Source organism: Balearica regulorum, chromosome 3 (assembly GCF_011004875.1).
Source record: "Balearica regulorum gibbericeps isolate bBalReg1 chromosome 3, bBalReg1.pri, whole genome shotgun sequence".
Classification (NCBI taxonomy): domain Eukaryota; kingdom Metazoa; phylum Chordata; class Aves; order Gruiformes; family Gruidae; genus Balearica; species Balearica regulorum.
Window position 1 is genome coordinate 10777766 of NC_046186.1, and position 18203 is coordinate 10795968.

Consider the following 18203-nt stretch of genomic DNA (forward strand, 5'->3'; position numbering starts at 1 on the left):
TATAAGGGCAGCATAAGACCACTTCTTCAGTGTAGACACCCACATTTAGTCAGTGAAGCCTGCCCTGGGTGATTTGGCTGATGCAAGTATGAAAAACTGGGTGAGATGAGTCTCTCATGCCATGTTACTTTAACACTCAAAAGAATGAAACCATTAATTTTATCTATTGTGGTTTTCACTGGCCTACTTTTAGTTAGTCTCATTATTTTAAATTGCTTTCCTGAACATCCAGAGACTCCACAGCAAGGAATAGTTCTCTCCTCATTCTCCTGGGCTTTGCATATGACAAGTATAGTGAGAAGACTTGGTCAAAGCGCATGTTTCAGTTTCCTGAATTTGCATACTGAAGGGAGTTAGAACTTCAGGCTTCGGCTTTGAGTGTAAATTGAAGAGCTTTTGTGGAAACTCTTTTTCATGCTGTCCAATGCTCTAATTTTAGCCCAAATGAATTAAATCAGTAACAAAAAGTTGACTTTATCTCAGTTAGCTATATGAAAGTTAGCTACCTATATCTAAGCAGAGTATTTACAGCCTCTCTGTAGCCAGTGGAGAGAAACAGGCACTTCAGAGGGAAATTCCTTCTTGGACAACTATGGATGGGATGAATCACCATGTGGAAATTCTATTGTCTCCATTGACTATAGAAGGAACATAAATAAGCAGATCAGACATGCACGGCTATGTCCCAGATAAAGTTCATTTCCTCTGTCCTTCTCAACTACTTTAAATCAGTAAACAGATCAGACACATAGTGACGCATCAGTGGATAGAAGGGACAGTCAGGAATGTTGAAAGAGTTTCACAAAAGCTGATCATATCCTTTATTCCCCAAAAAACCCCATCAGGAACAGGTGCAAGGTATTAAATAAAACATGGTTATTATCCTGTGTACTCACTTTCGCATCCTTTATTGTATTTTGCAGGAACAAAATCTATTAGTGCCATTGACTTCAAGGGTATAAACATTCCTGATGACAAGGAGAGAGAAGATGAAGAAAGTGAGGCACTGGATTTTTTCAAAGAGGAGAAGACACCTGACTTAATCTCACAGCTTTCATCAGTGGAAAATGCCAAAAAAGGGGAGAAAAAGGAAGAGGAAGAGGAGGAAGAAATTTTAGACCCTCTCGGTATAATCAGGTATGGCTGGTAGTACCTTTGCTATTTAGGTTTTAGCATGGTTTTCTAACCAAGTAAGTCTGTTCTATGTCACTATCCCCTCATCCCAACATTTTGTAATATCAAGCACTTTCAACTCAATTTGACAGAGGAGGAGAGACCTCTGATACCGTGTTCCTATCCAGTTCATGAAGGAGGTGCCTCGGTAGAGGAAAGAGACTTTGTAGTGCCTCTTCAGAGTATCCAAGTGACAGAGGGACATTGTGAATGCCTTGATAACAGTGTCAGCTACAGCAGGTACTTTACTGAACACTGCAGGGTCCCACCACAAAACATAAAGCCACCAGGCTCCATTGAATGTGTTGCACTGGAGTACACTGGTGTTTACAGTGCCTGGTACTGCTTCTGAGCTGACTTGCATCTACAAGGAGGTAAAGTTATAGCAGTGTAAAGACCAAAAGAGCCAACATTTCAATCATCATGTTCACAAACAGACTTTTCTTTTCTTCTTCCCTTATCTAAAGGTGTCACATGCTAAGTGCTGCTATGGCATAAGCAATAACAGCTTCAGAAACAGAATAATTGAATCAAAGCTTGCTGAAGTTAGTGTCTGGATTTGTTTACCTGTCCAATAATTTTCAGACAGTTATTTTCTTCACTTCAAGATGGAATTTTTCACTTAATTCCCAAAAGCATTTCTAACTACTGAAGCCTGGAAGCAAATTTAGTTTCTCAGTGGCTGGGATCATGAGTAATGACTACATTTTTAGGGTGTCTCAGGCTTTAGATGCCCAAGTAGCAAAGGCTTAGCTGTTCTTGATCTGCAGTAAGCGATGACTGACTCAACTGAATTGTTTCAGCCACCCACAGTCATCAGCCACTACTGAATGTTCTTTGTCTTGGACCCAGACAGTGCTTTCAAAACGCTTCTTCACAGCAATAGGCAGTAACTGATAGTAACAAGCCAGAGCCCCCTCTTGGTGTTTCCCAATTTCCTTGAATCATTTCCAAGGGGATCATTCACTCCAGGCTCTAAGCCGGAGTCTCCTACATTAAGTTGGGTCAACTACAATGATTAATACTGGAAGTGCCGTTTGGACTTTCCTCCTGCTATTATAATCATATGTAATTGTTGATATCCAGATATCTTCCTTTTTACTTGAAGTATTTAGTCCTTTACGTATCACCAGAAAACTTTAAATATTATTATTTTGACAAAGCATGTGCTTAATTACTCAGCATCAAAATTATTCTTCTGTTGAAGAAGAGTTTAAAAAAGTTAAATAACTATTTACAATGCGAAGTCAGATAAAGCAATACTTCCCACAAAATAGTCCTTAGTTGGTAAGTTTACAGAAGAAGCTGTCCTTTTTTGGATAGGAAAATGATCTATTGGGTTAGCAAATGCAATGTTGTATTTTCCGACTTACAACAAATAGAAGCTGTAAAGAACTTGCTGTGCCAAGAACAAGCAAGAAGTTTGCTTTTCTGTTCTGCACAGTTTGACATAGCATTTGAAAGTCTTGATTATTTTGGTCTTTTAATGCACTGAAGGATGACAAGATCTGGTATTTAATCCTCATTTAGTTTATTGCTTTCATTCCTTTTGGGAACAGAATTTGTACTGAATCAGAATAACTTCATTTATATAAGAAGTGTGGTCTGTACTGGTACAGAGCTGCAGCATGACATGTTATGCAGTCAGATGTTTTTCCCTGTAAACTAGTGGTTGGCTATATATAAAAAAAATTCTCCATATGTATTTACTATTATTTTCGTAAGTCTCACATGTACAGTTGTTGAGGCAGAAACATGAAGGTGGAAACGAGAATCCTGAATCTGGTTGTACCCTATCTCTAGTCTCCTGTAACTCACCATGCTTCCATGGAAGATATTTTCAATTCACATCAATGGAGATCAGATCAGACATAAGCATCGTACTGTAGCTTTATGCCATCTGGTAATGGGTGTCTAGGTAAGAGGCTAAAGGCAGGAGATTAGCTGTCAGTGGATGGGCATTTCTTGGGTGACCATTTTAGGGTGTCTTCTGTGCCCATTAAAATGTTAGGTGCTTACATGCTTTAAAGAGGAAGCTTGGAGGCCTCACATCTTTAGTGCTTCACATGTGCTTGAAGTTACTTTGGGATGGGGATGAATAGAAAAGTAGTTAATGCAGACTGGATAAATATGTTTAGTAGTAAACTGCTCCCTAATGCCTAGTAAGTTCAGTTTTTTTTAAAAAAATAATAATCCATGATTCTTTCCCCTGTGAAAAACCATTGAAAAGATGTAAAGTCAGCAGTGAAACAAGCCATTCCATTCCAAGCAGTATTGGTGGCCAGGGTGCTTTGAGCAGCAGAGATCTGACCTAAATTGAATCATGTGTTTGGCATAACCTTACAGGTTTTTTTTCTTTCTGGATGAGGATGAAACTGCTCCAGTAGCGCAGGCCTCCATATGTTGTCAGCACGCTTCATTTGGTAACAACTTTTCCTCCTGGGCCAGAAGGCTGTGACTTGGATTTGGCCCAGCACTGCTGCTGTGCTACTGAACCACCAGATATCCAGTTGAATGTACTGGCCTTAGGGGTAAAATGCTAAACTAGGGTCTTTTTTTCGGGTTTTGTATTGCTGGTGATCATCCAGGTGGAAGCTCATAATGGTCTAATTCCTTTTGCCTTGAAGAGACATCCTAGTTGTGCCGGTTCTCTTCCTCGCATTCAAGGCTGTGTCTGCGTTGCTCTTTCATGTCTAATGGGCAACTCACTTGCCAATTCTGCTCTTCAGCTTTTGTGGCTATAATAACGGTCTACAAACTTTGTGTTTCTCTGCTATATGATTCTTATGCCAAAAGCTTTTTTTTCTGTGCTAGCAGGACGATCTTAGGCCATGTCTGGGAGTCTTAACAACAGACAGACTGTTTTTTTCTTGCCCAAATCAGGGCCATTTCGAAAACTGTAATACATATTTCTGATGAAGTTTTCAGCTTTTAACACCCCTCCTCCTTTTCTTTTTTTTTGCCCTACGCCTAGTTCTTCCTAGAATAAGAGGTGCTCAAAATCAGGCTACATTTGTGGGGTGTATTGTTGAAATTCATTTGAAATATGTTTTTGAGGGGTATATCTTCTCTTTTCCCACTCCTGTTCTTGACAATTTGGAGTGCTGTTATTCCAGTGTATTGTCACCAGTTACTCTGCAAGTTTTCCTGGACATTTGTAGAAATCTTTTCAGCTTTGGACAGAATATACAGGTCCTGTAAGAACAAACACTCCTAATACTGAGTAAGATGGCCCTTTGACATCAGCTGTGTAGCAGGGAGTGAATGTAGTGTACTCACTTTTATAGCAGTGGCATATTTCTGGCTCTATTTAATTTTTCTTGGCAGCCTAAGTGTACAGTGACTTCTAAGTCACAAGGTTTTCATAGCCAAACTATTTTTTTTTAAAGTTACCATCTCATTTTTTTCTTTTTTTTTTTTTTTGTAAGCCACAATCATTAGAATATCCCTTTGTTAAAATGTTTTAATTGCTTTATAAGTGGGAAATCAGATGTGTATTTTACTCCACACTGTAGGGACAACAGTAGTTAGATTGACTTATCTTTGTCTCTACTGTTCTCCTTAAAGAGAGCGCAATACCGCTCTTTATCACTCTTCTCTAAATCCATCTATCTCAGCGTTTGCAGAAACATGTATTTATGTGCACGGTAGGCTACCGTGGTGCTTTGACAATATACCTGGATTTTTAGAGGTGCAGTGTCTTTTAACAGTGCTGTCTTTTAAAGGATTTTCCTGGTAAATTACAAAATATTACTGTGTGGCTAGTCACAATTGCAGGGGTTTCTCCAACTGGAATGCCATCAGGAATGAAAGAAGCAAGAATACTAGATCTGAAAGAGGCTAATCCTGTGAAGGGAAAGGCATGGAAGATGGAGAAGCTTTTCACCCACAGCTAGGATATTCTTGATGATACTGCTGAAAATTCTACAATGGAAAAAGGTGCAGTTTGCCAGTAGTTTGAGAGAAGATTTGCGTGTAGTGAAGAGAGATGTGTGAAGCAGAAATCCTGAGCAGCATCAGTGCTAGTCAGCTGAGCCGTGCCAGGGCGCGTTGGCTGAGGCTGACTGGGCAGTATGTGGCCATGTCTATACCATTACATTCTCCTGTCTCCCAGAGTAGGTTTGCTACATCCGGAATGCCCATTGGGAATGGCTGCTGGGCTGTGCTGCCTCCTGGGCAGTGATTAGGATCATTTAGGAGGAGGCAGGTTGTCCCATGCCAGGGGAGTACTAGAGACTGTCCTAACAGTTGAATTGTGCTCAGGCCCAGGGTGTGAAGGAATTACTAAAAAAAAATAGTATGACCTTGAGCTCCTCTGCCCACAGGGATTAACTTTCTGCCTGCTGCCGTGTTTGCTCCCAGCCTGCCCTGAGGGTTCCCTAGGGTTTTGCTTTCTGTAGGGAACTCAGGTAAGCGGTTGTGGATTTTTTTACTTGATCCAAGGATCAAGTTAGGCATTTCTAGCTCTGAATCTCAAGACAATTTTAAAAACACATCACAATAACTGCATTGGGTTTTGTCTTCTCCCTGTGTGGATGAACTCTGCAGTTTTATTGTTTGTAGGTTGAAGCCAAGAGCTTTAGCATCTCTCTCCTCTCACTTTTTAGTTAAAACAACTGAATTTAGCACTTGAACTCAGTTCACTCCAATAAATCTGAGACAGCAGCTGATTAAAATGCCTCTGAACAAAGCAACAACAATTTTGCCAAAGGAGCACGAGTGCTTCAGGGGCTAAAGCATGCAGCAGCCCTTTCAGTGCATGCACTTCTGCAGCTGCAATTAACTTCTGAGGTAATGTTTGTTCACCAGCTTGGGACAGCCCACCTTTTCCTGTGCTTCCCTTTCCTGTCTTCATCAGCTCTCCGCAGCCCTTGCAGGAGCCTCTCCTCCACATGCGGTTCCCTCCCTTCCGTCTTTTTTCCTTTGCATCCCTAAATCTCTCAGTGACAGCGTATCTTCACTCAGCCCTAGGTTTTTCCTGGCAAACTGCACAGAGCCCAGAGGTAGGTATTCCCCAGGCAAGAGCTCTGTCTCCTCACGGGTCCTGGAGAGTTTCTGTCTCCACTCTCTACCTTTGCTGTTGTTTCAGAGCATTTCCCCTCGTGACTTCCTCTCATCCAAATTTGTGCCTTTTCAGAGGAATAAAGACACGTGGGTAGTTGAAGCTTTGCATCTGTTGTGTTTAAACACAGATCCTGACAATAGTTAGGAAGGGATGGGGCTGGTGAGGGCTGACCTTTTGGGGGCCTGCTGCCAAAAGTTTTTAAAAGCCTTGTAGCTAGTTGTTGCTGGGGTCAAGCTCAACCATGCCTGGTGCCAGAGGTTTGCCGTTGCTGGAGATTATTGAAGGACTCAGCGGCTTTTCTGGCTGCAGATGAAATGGGCAATGCCTCTGAGCAACAGATTGGCAGGGAAGGAGCAGCCAGGCAGCCAGCCCTGGCCTTGCCAGAGCCCTGCAGAGTCAGGCTGGCTGCAGGAGGTAGGTTGGTGCATAAACCAGCAGTTCTTTCTGGGTCGCATCCCACACCTTCATTTCTCCCAGCCCTCTCATGTCAGTCAGGCTAGAATTTGACTCCTGAGCGTTTATCCCAGTGCTCCCTTTCCCTTCCCATTCCCCTTCGTCTTCCCCTTCCCCTTCCCCTTCCCTTTCCCTTTCCCCCTTAAGGGGAGTCCTGCATTTAGCATCTTTCCAAGTGGTTTTATTGATGGAGTGCCCAGAGCTGTAATAGGTGAGGGCAGTGTGTTTGGTGGATTTGCACCTCCAAGGAAGAGAATTTCTGCAGGCTGCAGTGGTGTCACGGCACAGCTGCTGTCTGCTGGACAGATGGTCTGGAGCAAATTTGTCAAAATGTGTGTTCAGCTGCTGTGCCTTCTGGTCCTCGGGTTGGCAGGGCTGTATTCCTGCCACTCCTCAGGACGCCGCTCCTCAAGCATCCTCCTACTCCTCAGCCACTCATAAATTCAGAACTGCCTTTTGGTCTAGCCAGGTACGTGCATGACTTCCCCTCTGAATCCAGTGGGATTCATACACACCAGTAGAAACACTTGTCTGTCTGTCCTGATCAGCTGAGAGTGAAGGTGTCAAAATATCAAAGAAGAGAGAAGATGCAGGTTATTTTTTCTTTAATGAAATTCAGATAGTTAAAACAATGAACAAGAAAAGAAAGAGTGAGCCTTGTTTTCCTAGCAGTGTGTGTATCCATGCTCACAGCTGTGAAGCCTTCAGAGATTTAAACAGGCGGATCTTTATTTTCTGTCAGTTGTTGAGTCACAAGCTTAGGTTGCAAGGCATGCTTGACTGTTGCTTTGCCAAGTGACACAAGTATTTGTCGCAATTCCAGTCCAGCTGCTGTCAGATTGGCGACTTGCAAAATCCCAGTAAACAGCCCTGTTGGTCTTTTATTGATACATTTCTGACAGTTGAAGTTGTTCTGAAAACCAAGAACATAGTCTGTTATAGTTTTTTTCCCCATCAAAGAGAGGAAAAGGAAGAAAAGGCAACAATAAGTCTGTATTACCCATCCAGTTAAAGGATAAGCCTTACGTACTTTTCATAAATTGCCTGCTCTCAACCCTTTTTAGGGACAACCTTACAGCCGCTCCTTGGCGATGTTTTAACCAAGTGGCTAGGGAGTAAAGCAGGATGGCAGGGATGCTCTCCTTGCAGGAATTCAGTCCCTCCAGTTTGTCTGTCGTGAACTTCTTTTACATTTATAGTTGCTTGATGAGTGTCGTTTTCCCATGCAATGGGCTTTCCTTTCTCTTCTGCCTCCGGTCCCATCTCCTGAGCACAGCTTCCCATGTGTTTCTTTACTGCAAATCTTGTCCCCTCACAGATGGAAGGTTGAGGGTGATTGAAAGGAAACAATGGAAAATGAAACCATGTTTAGCTATTGAATCTCATAGAATCATCCATATTTGTTATGTCTTCTGAGTGGAAGAAACATACTCTCTTGGAATATGTTTTCCTTGGGAGAACTTTACCAAGGCCTGTGTGGCTGCAAGTGGTGGAACACCTTTTCTAGCTGCACTTTCCAACCAAAGGAATTGAGTTCAATGTGTGAAGGACTCAGCCCTCTTCTCTCATTGCTGTTCTGTGGTAGTCCTAACTGAATGTAAGTGCACTCAGGAAAACTGAAATTTTCTGGTACTCATTGGCATATGTTACATCCATAAGCACTCCTTCAGGACAGCATATTTGACAGGTGGTTGCAAAACCCCTCCTGCTATGTCCACTTCTGGCAATCAGAAAGAACTGTACCTTGGGATCAGAGCTAGGGCACTCAGACTGTCAGAGAGGTTTGGAGAGGAGTGGATGCATAACTTACAGACCTAAAGTTGGCTGCTTTGGTTGAGTTTTCTTTTATTCTGGAAATAGTCACTTCCCTGACCTAAGGAAAACTTGTAAGAGTCCTCCCCTGTGCCAGCATTGTCCTTATCTGCATTCATATTTCCTGGTTTAGTGTTGGCTTTTGGGTCCTGTACTATTATGCAGTCATTATTTCCCCAGGTTTTATGTTGCATGTTGAAGCAATTGCCTTGGTTAAGCTTCAGTGGTGAGTTTCTGTCATGGCTGGTTTGAGTGATTCCAGCACATACACAGCTGGAACATGAGGATCCTTTGGGAAGGAGTTTAAGTAATTATTTTAATATGCTTCATTTTCTTTCTGATTAGAACACTGAATATACTTTAATGGGTTTTATAAATAGTAAATCTGTGTTTATACCAACCATCATCCTAAACCCAAAGGATTGCAAATAACTCTATGGTCTGTGTAGTATTACAGCTGTGTATGCCATCCAGCAGTGTTTTCAAGCAGAACACAAATGTAACTACACCTGGGGTAAAATGCAGCAAGGGCTTGATAGTTTAGTGCAGTACTTCATTGCAGCATCAGACAGTAAGTGAAGAACACGTAATTCAACTGGAAATACAGGGGGAATTGCACCAATGTAAATGTAAATACCCAGCTTGGAATTTGACCAGCTTGCTGAAGTAGATATGTCTACTTTTATGAAAGATATCATGGGATTTTTAATGGACCTGGTTCATTGTTTACAATGTATTAAATCAATACAACTTCTGTATATAGAAGAATTGTAGGGCCAAGTAATGTCAGGGAACTGGAATGAAAGCTGGCACCAGCTTTCACATAATTCCCATAGTCCTCTGAGTGAACTCTCAGCTTTTGATTTTCCCATCCTGTTTAACAGCAATGTGCGGTCATTTGTAGAAGTGCAGCACTAAAGAGTGATGAAGGCATGCAGAAGATGCCGTGAGCCATTCTGCAGGCGTATTAAGCAAGTCCTTACTTAACTGAGACAGGTTCGTAGGAGGCAGGACATCCTTTAGAAGGGGTACAGGATAAATTTACAACTATATAAAATCAAAAGTGTCTTTTTTTTTTTTACTTCTGCTTTGGAAGAGGATTGAACATGATGTAATTGGGCAGATTTAAACATGTTTTGTTTCATGCACTTTACAATAATAGGATGACTCAAGTCCTTAATTAGAATAAAAAAGCATTACCTCATAAATTCGCCTGCTCCTTTCACCAAAGCACGGGAAATCTTTAATCAACAGATGCAGGGAACTGCTTGTGGATGAGACAGACTGCTAATGAGGGATGGATTCTGAGCTGCCCTGTTGCGTTTCTGTTCACCAAGTATAACAGAATTGTTTGCTCTAGCAGAAGCTGTCTATGGGGCGAATGTGTGCTCGGTTTAAATCGAGATGGGAGACTTGCTTTTCCTTTCATCTGATGCTGTCAAGTTCCTAATTCAGCAGACTTAATAAAACCATTGTTCCCTTTTCCCCATGGATCTGCTGCAGAAATTTCTGTCTTGGTTTCAAAGGATCAAAGAACTGCCTTTTCGAAAGCCATTTTTGGAAACAATAGTAAAACTTTGCCAAAAATGCATGAATTAGCCATTGTAACTATGAGCTGGTACTAATTAACACACCTGGGGATCAGATCCTCTTGCTGCCACCCCTTGCAGCAGTTGGCCAGATCTGGAATCATCTGAAGTGCCAGCGAAAGGAGAGTGTCCTTAAGGACTGACACACATCTGGGACTCAGCAGCTCTTCATTCTGCGTTTGCATTTCTCAGGTCTCATCTTGGGCACAGTACTTAAAAGTTAGATCTTGCCATTTTCCCTTTGGTAAAAGGAATAAAACTGATTTCATAGGTCTGGGGAAAAGTTTCCCTTTGCATAGAAATGTGGCATTCAGATTGTTCTTAATAGCAATTGTCCTTAAAATGAAAGAAAGGCTTTCTATTATCTTCCATAAATTTTGGATAAGACTCAAAACCTTTCTTTCCATATTGCCTGAGATGCCCAATCATGTCCACATCATAAGGAGTAGTAAGATTTATCATCACAGTGAAATACACAGCTGTGGTAGGTGATTTGACTGTATCTAAACTAGTAAATAAAAGCAGACAGGAACTGTAGTCTTGCTCTGTGCCAACTAGGATGAAGTAGCTCCTGTCCAACAACTAAATCCTTTCACTCCCCAGAGCATCTGGACACGTCCAAAACAGGAAGGGCCCTGAGCTTGTACTGAACCCTAAACTATGTCCGGGCATCATTTGGGAAAGCAATAATTAGCCTGGGCCAAATTCATGCCAGGGACGATGCTAAAACCTCATAAGACAGACATTGTGTGCCATTATCTCAGCCCAAGCCCTGACCACATTTATTTGCTAGTATAGATAGTGGTTTTTCATTGTCAACAGGACAGCCTGAAGAAGGTGCATTTAGGAGTCAGGATTGGAGCTGCTGAGGCCCTGTAATGAGGCTTTTCTTGGTGCAGGTGGTGCTGAGTGTATGTCTGGCACTTAAGGGTGCTCTGTGAGCATGAAACACCAAGGACGTTTTGCAGCAAGCATGTAGCTGGCTGCTGCGGCCCCTGTCAGCTGGCACTCTTTTGGGTGATGGTGGGCACAGCTCAGGAACTAGCCCAGGACTGGATGGGTGCAGCCATATATATTTGGAGTATAACAGCATTCACCCATGTGGGTGTGAGCCATGGTGTGTCATTTGGCTAGGAAAAGGTCTTGATTTGAGTTTTTGCTGGTATAGGCTATTTTCTGAGGTCTGCTCTCTGAAACATGATTTTCTGTAATAACTGCTACTTATTTGGCATGATACACAGACTGGTCAGAGTGGCTTGGATGGAAGATTTCCAAGCTTCTGTCTGCCTTGCTTTATTGCTTTTTGTCTGTAATAGCATCCGAGGCGTTCTTGAAGGCATCATTAAACACAAAACATGGTGTCATGCCCTCAAAACCACCTTACAACATTATCTAGACCCATTTGCTAAAGATGTCTCATTTTTCATCTGTGTGATGGGTTATCTGCCAGCGTAGGTTGTTGCTGTGTATAACAGTCTCGTCCTGGAAACTTGTTCCCAAGCTATCCGTCTTTCTCATCTTGGCTATGAGTGACAGAGTGACAGAGCCAAGGACCCAACTGTTCCTGTAATATGAAAAAAAGCAAATGCATTCTTAAGAGGCTCCTGAGGGCTAACCCTCACTTCCTCCCTCAGGGGCTGTGACAGCAAACCCTGACCTCCCTGGCACTGTTTTTATTTGTTCAGTGATGCTGCCAAGAGACAAGGGCAGTGCCACACAATGCAGGATGCTCAACGGGAAGAAGTATGTGGTCCAGAGCTGCTGGCCAAGGTCTCAAGGGAATTTGTTTCAATTCTTCATTTCAAACATCCTGTTTAGGCTGCAGACAGCTCACTTCTGGTTTTCAGGACCATGTTTCATTACCGATCTGTAAAAGAAGAGTGCTGGCATGCCCTGCCATTTAGAGGTGCAGAGAGTGAATTCTGAAAGGTTGTGAGGTGTTTGGGGGCTATCCAAACGTTGCAGTCTCTTGGCAATAAGCATTGGGCGATGGTGGGAGATGTAACCCAGTCTGTTGTATCCCTTACTCTTGTTGTGCCAGTTGTTTGCCAGCTGTTGGCAGCACAGCACCATTGCTCGTGGGAGGGGAGCCATTGTGATGCTGTTGGGCACCACAAGACAGATGCTACTGATGAGTATTATGAAGGATGCCTAAACCCTACAGACAAATGGACAACATGGCAAAGGACAGTCTCCTTTCTGCTCTCTGCTTATCTGTTCTTCCTGGGAGGGACCATTTCCAAAAGGTGACGTGGAGAAGACTGCATCAGTTTGTCTCCGTGCACAGTCCTTTGGCAGTATTTCATCAAACTTTGCTCCTTCAAACACCAACACGTGCCTTTGTTCAGTGCTCAAGGCATGTCATAAGCACCTTCTGTTTCAGGCTATGACTTTTCAGAGCCCTAGCACAACCCTAACATTATTTCAAGCACTTTGAACTGAAAATTAGATGCAGAATAAATAATAATTCCAGGACACCACACAGAGCAAGGCCAAGTGTTGTATAGTTTGGATACAGTCCTGCAGCAGGGTAGGGGGGTGTGCTGCCTCCTGTGCTCGTGGCACCTCTGCTGTTGAATTCTGCCAGCTGTGGGAAGGTGGGCAGCCTCAAAACCCTTCCCTTCCTTGGACAGACCACAGGCAGGTACCAGTGTCCTCCCTTGGAGGTGCAAAGGAAGATGAACCGAGACAGGAGTGAGGCCAAGAGCTGCAGATAGGAGCTGGGTGGGCAGCACGGAGGGGCTCGATGAGGGGCACAAGGCAGCCCTGTGAATCAGCACCTGGCATTTTGGCTATGTTTGATGTACTATATGTTTACAGCCACACTGATCCCGTGGTGTTGGTTCTCTGTTCTAGCCATGTGGCATGCGAAAAGTCTGCTGTGGCATTTCTCCTTATGGATCCAGATCCTGAAATGTCCTAGATCTGTGTTTTCTGTCTGAAATCATCATTCCTTCCTCCAATATTACCACAACCACTGTAACACCTGGGAGTAGATACTTAAAATGTTGTGGAGTTATTTGGAGTTGCTATTCCCCTGCTGTCATCAGCATCATTTCATCACTTTTCCACTAGTCCCTCCCACTGACACAGATTAGTGATTTAATTTCTGCTCCCCTGTGTATTCAACAAGAGATCCCCCTTACCAAACCTCAGTTAATTTCTCACGTCTCTCCAACTTGCTAGATGGTTTAATTTCACCAGATTCTCCACTGATGTAAAATGATGTAACTTTAGTATACTTTGAGCCTATTTAGGATTTGTGAGTCAGCAGACTGGCCCAAAGGATCAAGTTACTTGCCCAAGCTCACACCATGAGTCAACAGCAGCTAACCCTGAAAAGAGCTCTCTTTGGGCTAACAGAGCACTATCTACTTGCTCCTTTTTGTCCCTACAGAGGCCTGAGGTCTCATGTTGTCTGGGATTTGAGAGCCTGAAATGCTTACCAGTCTTTCTACCCACAGTCTGTATTCTCTGATCTGTTTTCCCTGCTGCATCCCTTGCAGCACATGAATCTTCAGCATTTCTAATCCAGCCAACCCCAAGGGGGACAGCTGGCAGTAGCAGATCATCAGGTAGCTAAGTAGGAGCAAGGAGCAGGGTCTGCAATGAATCAGTTGGGTGGATCTGCAGGCTTGTGTCGCTTCTGTCAAGTCGTAATTCTCTGAGGATATGAGATGGTAGTTGGAGGCCTCGCTGAGATCATCCATCTGCCATCTCTGAAGAGTGCTGTGGGAATAGCAAGCATCACTCTGGGTGAGCTGAGCTCTGAGAGGTTTTTTGCCAATAGGAGGGGAATGATTTTGGTTATGATTTTAGAATATTATCATGGTTGTTAAATAACACCAGCGCTGAGCTGGATCTCATGCATGAGCCAGAACACTTGTAAAGACTACTTATTTCTCTTCTTTTAGTCCCGCGTTCGTGGATTACTTGCATTTTTCAGGTTTCTGTGATTCAGCGTCCGACCTCGCTGTGCTCTGCAAAGGGCTCACAGTGCTTCCCCAACTGAACTCGTCCACTTAGCGTGACAGCCAGCTGTTGTGTGTGCTGAGCTCAGTGCCCAGCCCCTGAATTTACTTATGTTACAAAAGCTTGTGTGCTGAGACATCAGGCCAGTTAGCGATAAAAACATAAATAGGAATCCAATTTAAAAATGGCAGAACTATGTCAGCTATTTTTCTGCTTGTAGCAGAAGGAAGCCCCTTGCAGCTGCCACTGCAGAACCTCAGTGCCTTGCTTAGGAGGGAGAGTTTTGTGTCTCCAGTGCTCCCTGGTGTGACTGTTCTACAGTCTGACCTCCAGCAACATCTGCAACATCAGAAGTGGAATTGCTTCATGCAATAGGCATATCCATGGCCTGGGGAATATTTCACCCAGAGCAATTTTATCTTACCTCTGTTAGGAAAAAAAAAAACAAAACCAAAAACCAATGCAAGAAATCTCTAGGCAGAAAAGCCGCATTTTCTTCTTATGGAAGAGGTTTTGATCTCGTGATCAGCAGGAGAGGCAGCAGCCAGAGCACAGGGCTGTGTCTGCAACAGCAGTATCATTTAGCTCTGACAATGTCTCACTGTGTCCTTCTCTATTTTATTTCCTCTGGAGCCATCTCTGTGTTGCGGTGAGAGCTTTGTTTTACCCGCAGCACAGCCAAAAGAAAAAAGTGACCTCTGTGAATGGCAAGATGTGGGGGAGGGAAGGGCAGTGGGGAACCAGGCTCAGCCCCGTCTTCCCTCCTCGGGACGGATCATGGAGCAGTCAGAGACCCTGTGCTTTTGAAGCAGTCTGCCTCTGAGTGCAAATCCTGCTTGGCTACTGCTGGAATCTGCTCACTGCCTTGGTAACCAGCCCTTCTGTGGCTTTTCATAAGCTCTCTAAGATGTGGTGTGACAGGTGTGTCAGGCAAAATTATAAACTGGAACATCATTTGCAGTTTGCTAGACGTTTTCTGTAGGCTGGAGGTGGGTCTGTGCAAGTACCAGGTGAAAAAAAGAAGGGCATCCTTCAGAGTTTTATACAGAGCCTCTGGGATTAGAGAGGCCAGAGGTTTTTTGATGCAAAATCCTGTCTTGTTATGTTATGTATTTGAGGCTTTTCTGTTCGCAGGGAGATAAAAATTAGAGTTGTGCCCGCAGTCTGGGTTCTTGTACCCATTCTGGATGCAGTGAGGAGAGAATTTACAGGGCAAAAGGTCTCCTCCGGAGGAGGACAATGTGATCCCAGGAGGCTGTCAGACAGGTGGCAGGAGATGCTGCTGGAAATGATGGGATTCTGTTTGTGAGGAGGTAAAGATTAGGTAACACAAAATGAAGCCTTTATAAAGTAGATGTGGAACAGTCAGGCTGCCTGTCCCTGGGACGAGGCACCAAGCAGTTGCAAGTCCTGCTGATTTGACTTTACCAAGGCCTGTAGTGACAGGATAACTTTAAAACTTTCAGTTTGAAAGTGCAAGAAGGTAGATTTAGATTGGACATAAGGAAGAAATTTTTTATTACAAGGATGGTGAGGCACTGGGACAGGTTGCCCAGAGAAGCTGTGGATGTCCCATCATTGGAAGTGTTCAAGGTCAAGTTGGATGGGGCTTTGAGCAACCTGATCTAGTGAAAGATCCCCCCATGGCAGGGGGCTTGGACTAGATGATCTTAAAAGATCCCTTCCAACCCAAACCATTCTGTGACTCTGTGGTTCTATGATTTAGAGGTGTGGGTGCCCAGCACTTCTGGAGATGAGGCATCAACTATTCATGTGTTCAATGCTTTTTCAGAAATTATTCAAATATAACTAACAAGAAGCTGCAGTGGTACATTCATGTGTGTGTTTGGCTTTTTTCACCATTTCAGTGTTGAAAAAACCAATCACTTCTCCAAAATGGTTACTGTTTGCATTTGTCACTTCTTTTTGCTAGTTGTAAGAATTCTTACCACAACATCGGATACTTCCAGTACCATCAATTCCTTGAGGTGAGGCCTTCTTTTTTTGTGTTTGCTCCTGAATCTGTTGAGTATGTGGCAGATAACAAGCTCACTAGCAATTTTTTTTCACAACCTGTTTGCTTCAACTTGGTTGACTTTGGTTATGAAGCTGCTCAGGACATTTTGTGAAGAATGTCTCATAAAGGGACAATGTTGGCAGGTTGATTTCATTACAGTTGTCATATTTATATTCTTGTCATGTCACACATTTTATTGCTGAGTTATACTGCATGTAGACATCACTTTACAGGCATGCAACACAGTACTTGCCCAAGAATTTGTTGTCTTTGGAGCTACAGACCTGTAACAATTATTAATTAGTGTAAGAGAATGGATTTTTTTCTTAGACTGTGATTTTTATAGGGTCAAAATGTAGAGCTAGGGCCTATTCCTTAAAGGAAGTAGATCAAGATATAATATCTGGCAGAGTTTGTTAAGTTCTCAAACTGTTCATCCTAACTTTTTCCTGATAAAGCTTCCTTTCTCCAGAAAGATTTTACGTTTATTTAATATTTAACATTAATTTTATCTTATACTGAAAACTGACTGGTAAACATCCATGTTTATTTTTGGTGGTCAGCAGTTACCGCTGGTTTTCATTTACAATCAATGTCTTCCCTTTCTCTTGCTTTGCTAACCTGCCTACTGTTACTGCTGCTTAATTTCATCCTTTTTTTCCCTCACCCTCCCTTCTGCATTTTCCCACTTCCCATTGCAACTTCCTATTTCTTTTTTCAGTTACAGCCTGTGCTCTTTTTCAAAAGCATAATTTGACCAACAATAGTAATTTTAGAGTTAAAGCAGGAAAAGAAGAGACCAGAATAGAGGTCTGGAGGGTCAGAGGTACAAGATGTGGACTGCGGGAGAAGAGGGATGAAGATGACAAGGAGGCCTAATTGTCAGTCTAGAGGGTAAGGCAATACTGCAGATTCTGGAGGTGAAGCAAGAAAGTATCTGATACAGGCCAGAAATTTGGGGAAATAGATTGAGGAGGGATGAAAAGGGGAAATAGGATGATATTGGGCAGAAATTGCAAGAATGAGGCACGGGAAAATAGAAGGTGGTCCAGAAGATGGAAGCAGAACAAAAATCAATGTTTCTTTCATTTTATCAATTTGAAATCAAGTCCTACCAAACATACAAATAGAGAAAGAGAATTAGGGGCACAATAAAAGCTGGTATACACTCAGCCCTGATGCTGCCATCATGCTTGCCTTGTAGCTCTTACTAATTCACAGACTAAACAGCAAGATATAATATTCTCTCCTCCTTGTCCCACCAAAGCCATGGAGAAGAACCAAAAAGAGAGCGTTCTGCTTTCATCCCTCTTTGCTCAAGGTGTCTGAGTGCCTAAGTTAATGTAGGATAGCTCAGGCTCGCTCTCTACAGAGAAGCAGATACCTGCAATGCTGCAGTGACATCCCTGACTGCAGGAGCTGGAGCTTCCGTTGTCCTGGTCCTGCTTTGGAAGAAAACAGTGGGAAGTCTCAGGACTGCTAAGTCAATCCTTGGGTAAGATACCATTTTTAACCAAGCCTGTACATTCATAAAAAGAAAACAGCGGCATGATTCTGGCAAGACTTTAGTCATGAATGCTCTCTTAATTGCTTACTGATTATATCTGATTATCTGCCTTTCTTTAACTTCACTAGGCATCAAGGAAATGCTCACCAGCCCATGCTTCTTTGTGTTGTACTTTTCTAATTTCTAAAATATCTTTAATTTTAGCCCTCTGTAGCCTCTCTGAAGTTCTAAAATGTGTTGAGTAGTTACATCCGGGTGCAGAAAGATGCCTGGCCAATTTTTATCAAAACACGTTAGTGCGTGTTATCTGGTATTGCATATTTGAAAATGTGCATCATTAACATGAGTATTAGGATAAGAAGCATTTCACTGTTGTCAGAAACCCTGAAAGGACCATTGTCCTGCTTTGCAGATGAAACCCAAAATACTAGCAAGTATTTTTGGCTTTTTCACATCATTATTGGCAACTTTATTATGCCTGTCTTGTTCTGGACCTTGCTGTAGTTTAATTTAGTCATGGTTATATTTTGAAATTTGTCTTTTGTTGTCCTTAACTTGTTTCAGCAAGTCTCACATTCTGGTTTAGTCTAGAAAATCAAAGGAAAACGATAAAGA

At 42.8% G+C, this 18203-nt stretch overlaps 1 protein-coding gene across 1 annotated transcript in view; it reads left to right on the plus strand.

Annotated features, from left to right (window-relative positions):
• HS1BP3 (HCLS1 binding protein 3) overlaps nucleotides 1-18203 on the plus strand; it is a 53400-nt gene that overhangs the window by 16339 nt on the left and 18858 nt on the right. The window contains exon 4 of the mRNA XM_075750524.1: nucleotides 924-1137. Within this exon, the coding sequence (XP_075606639.1) occupies nucleotides 924-1137 (214 nt within the window). The remainder of the gene's footprint in view (nucleotides 1-923; nucleotides 1138-18203) is intronic.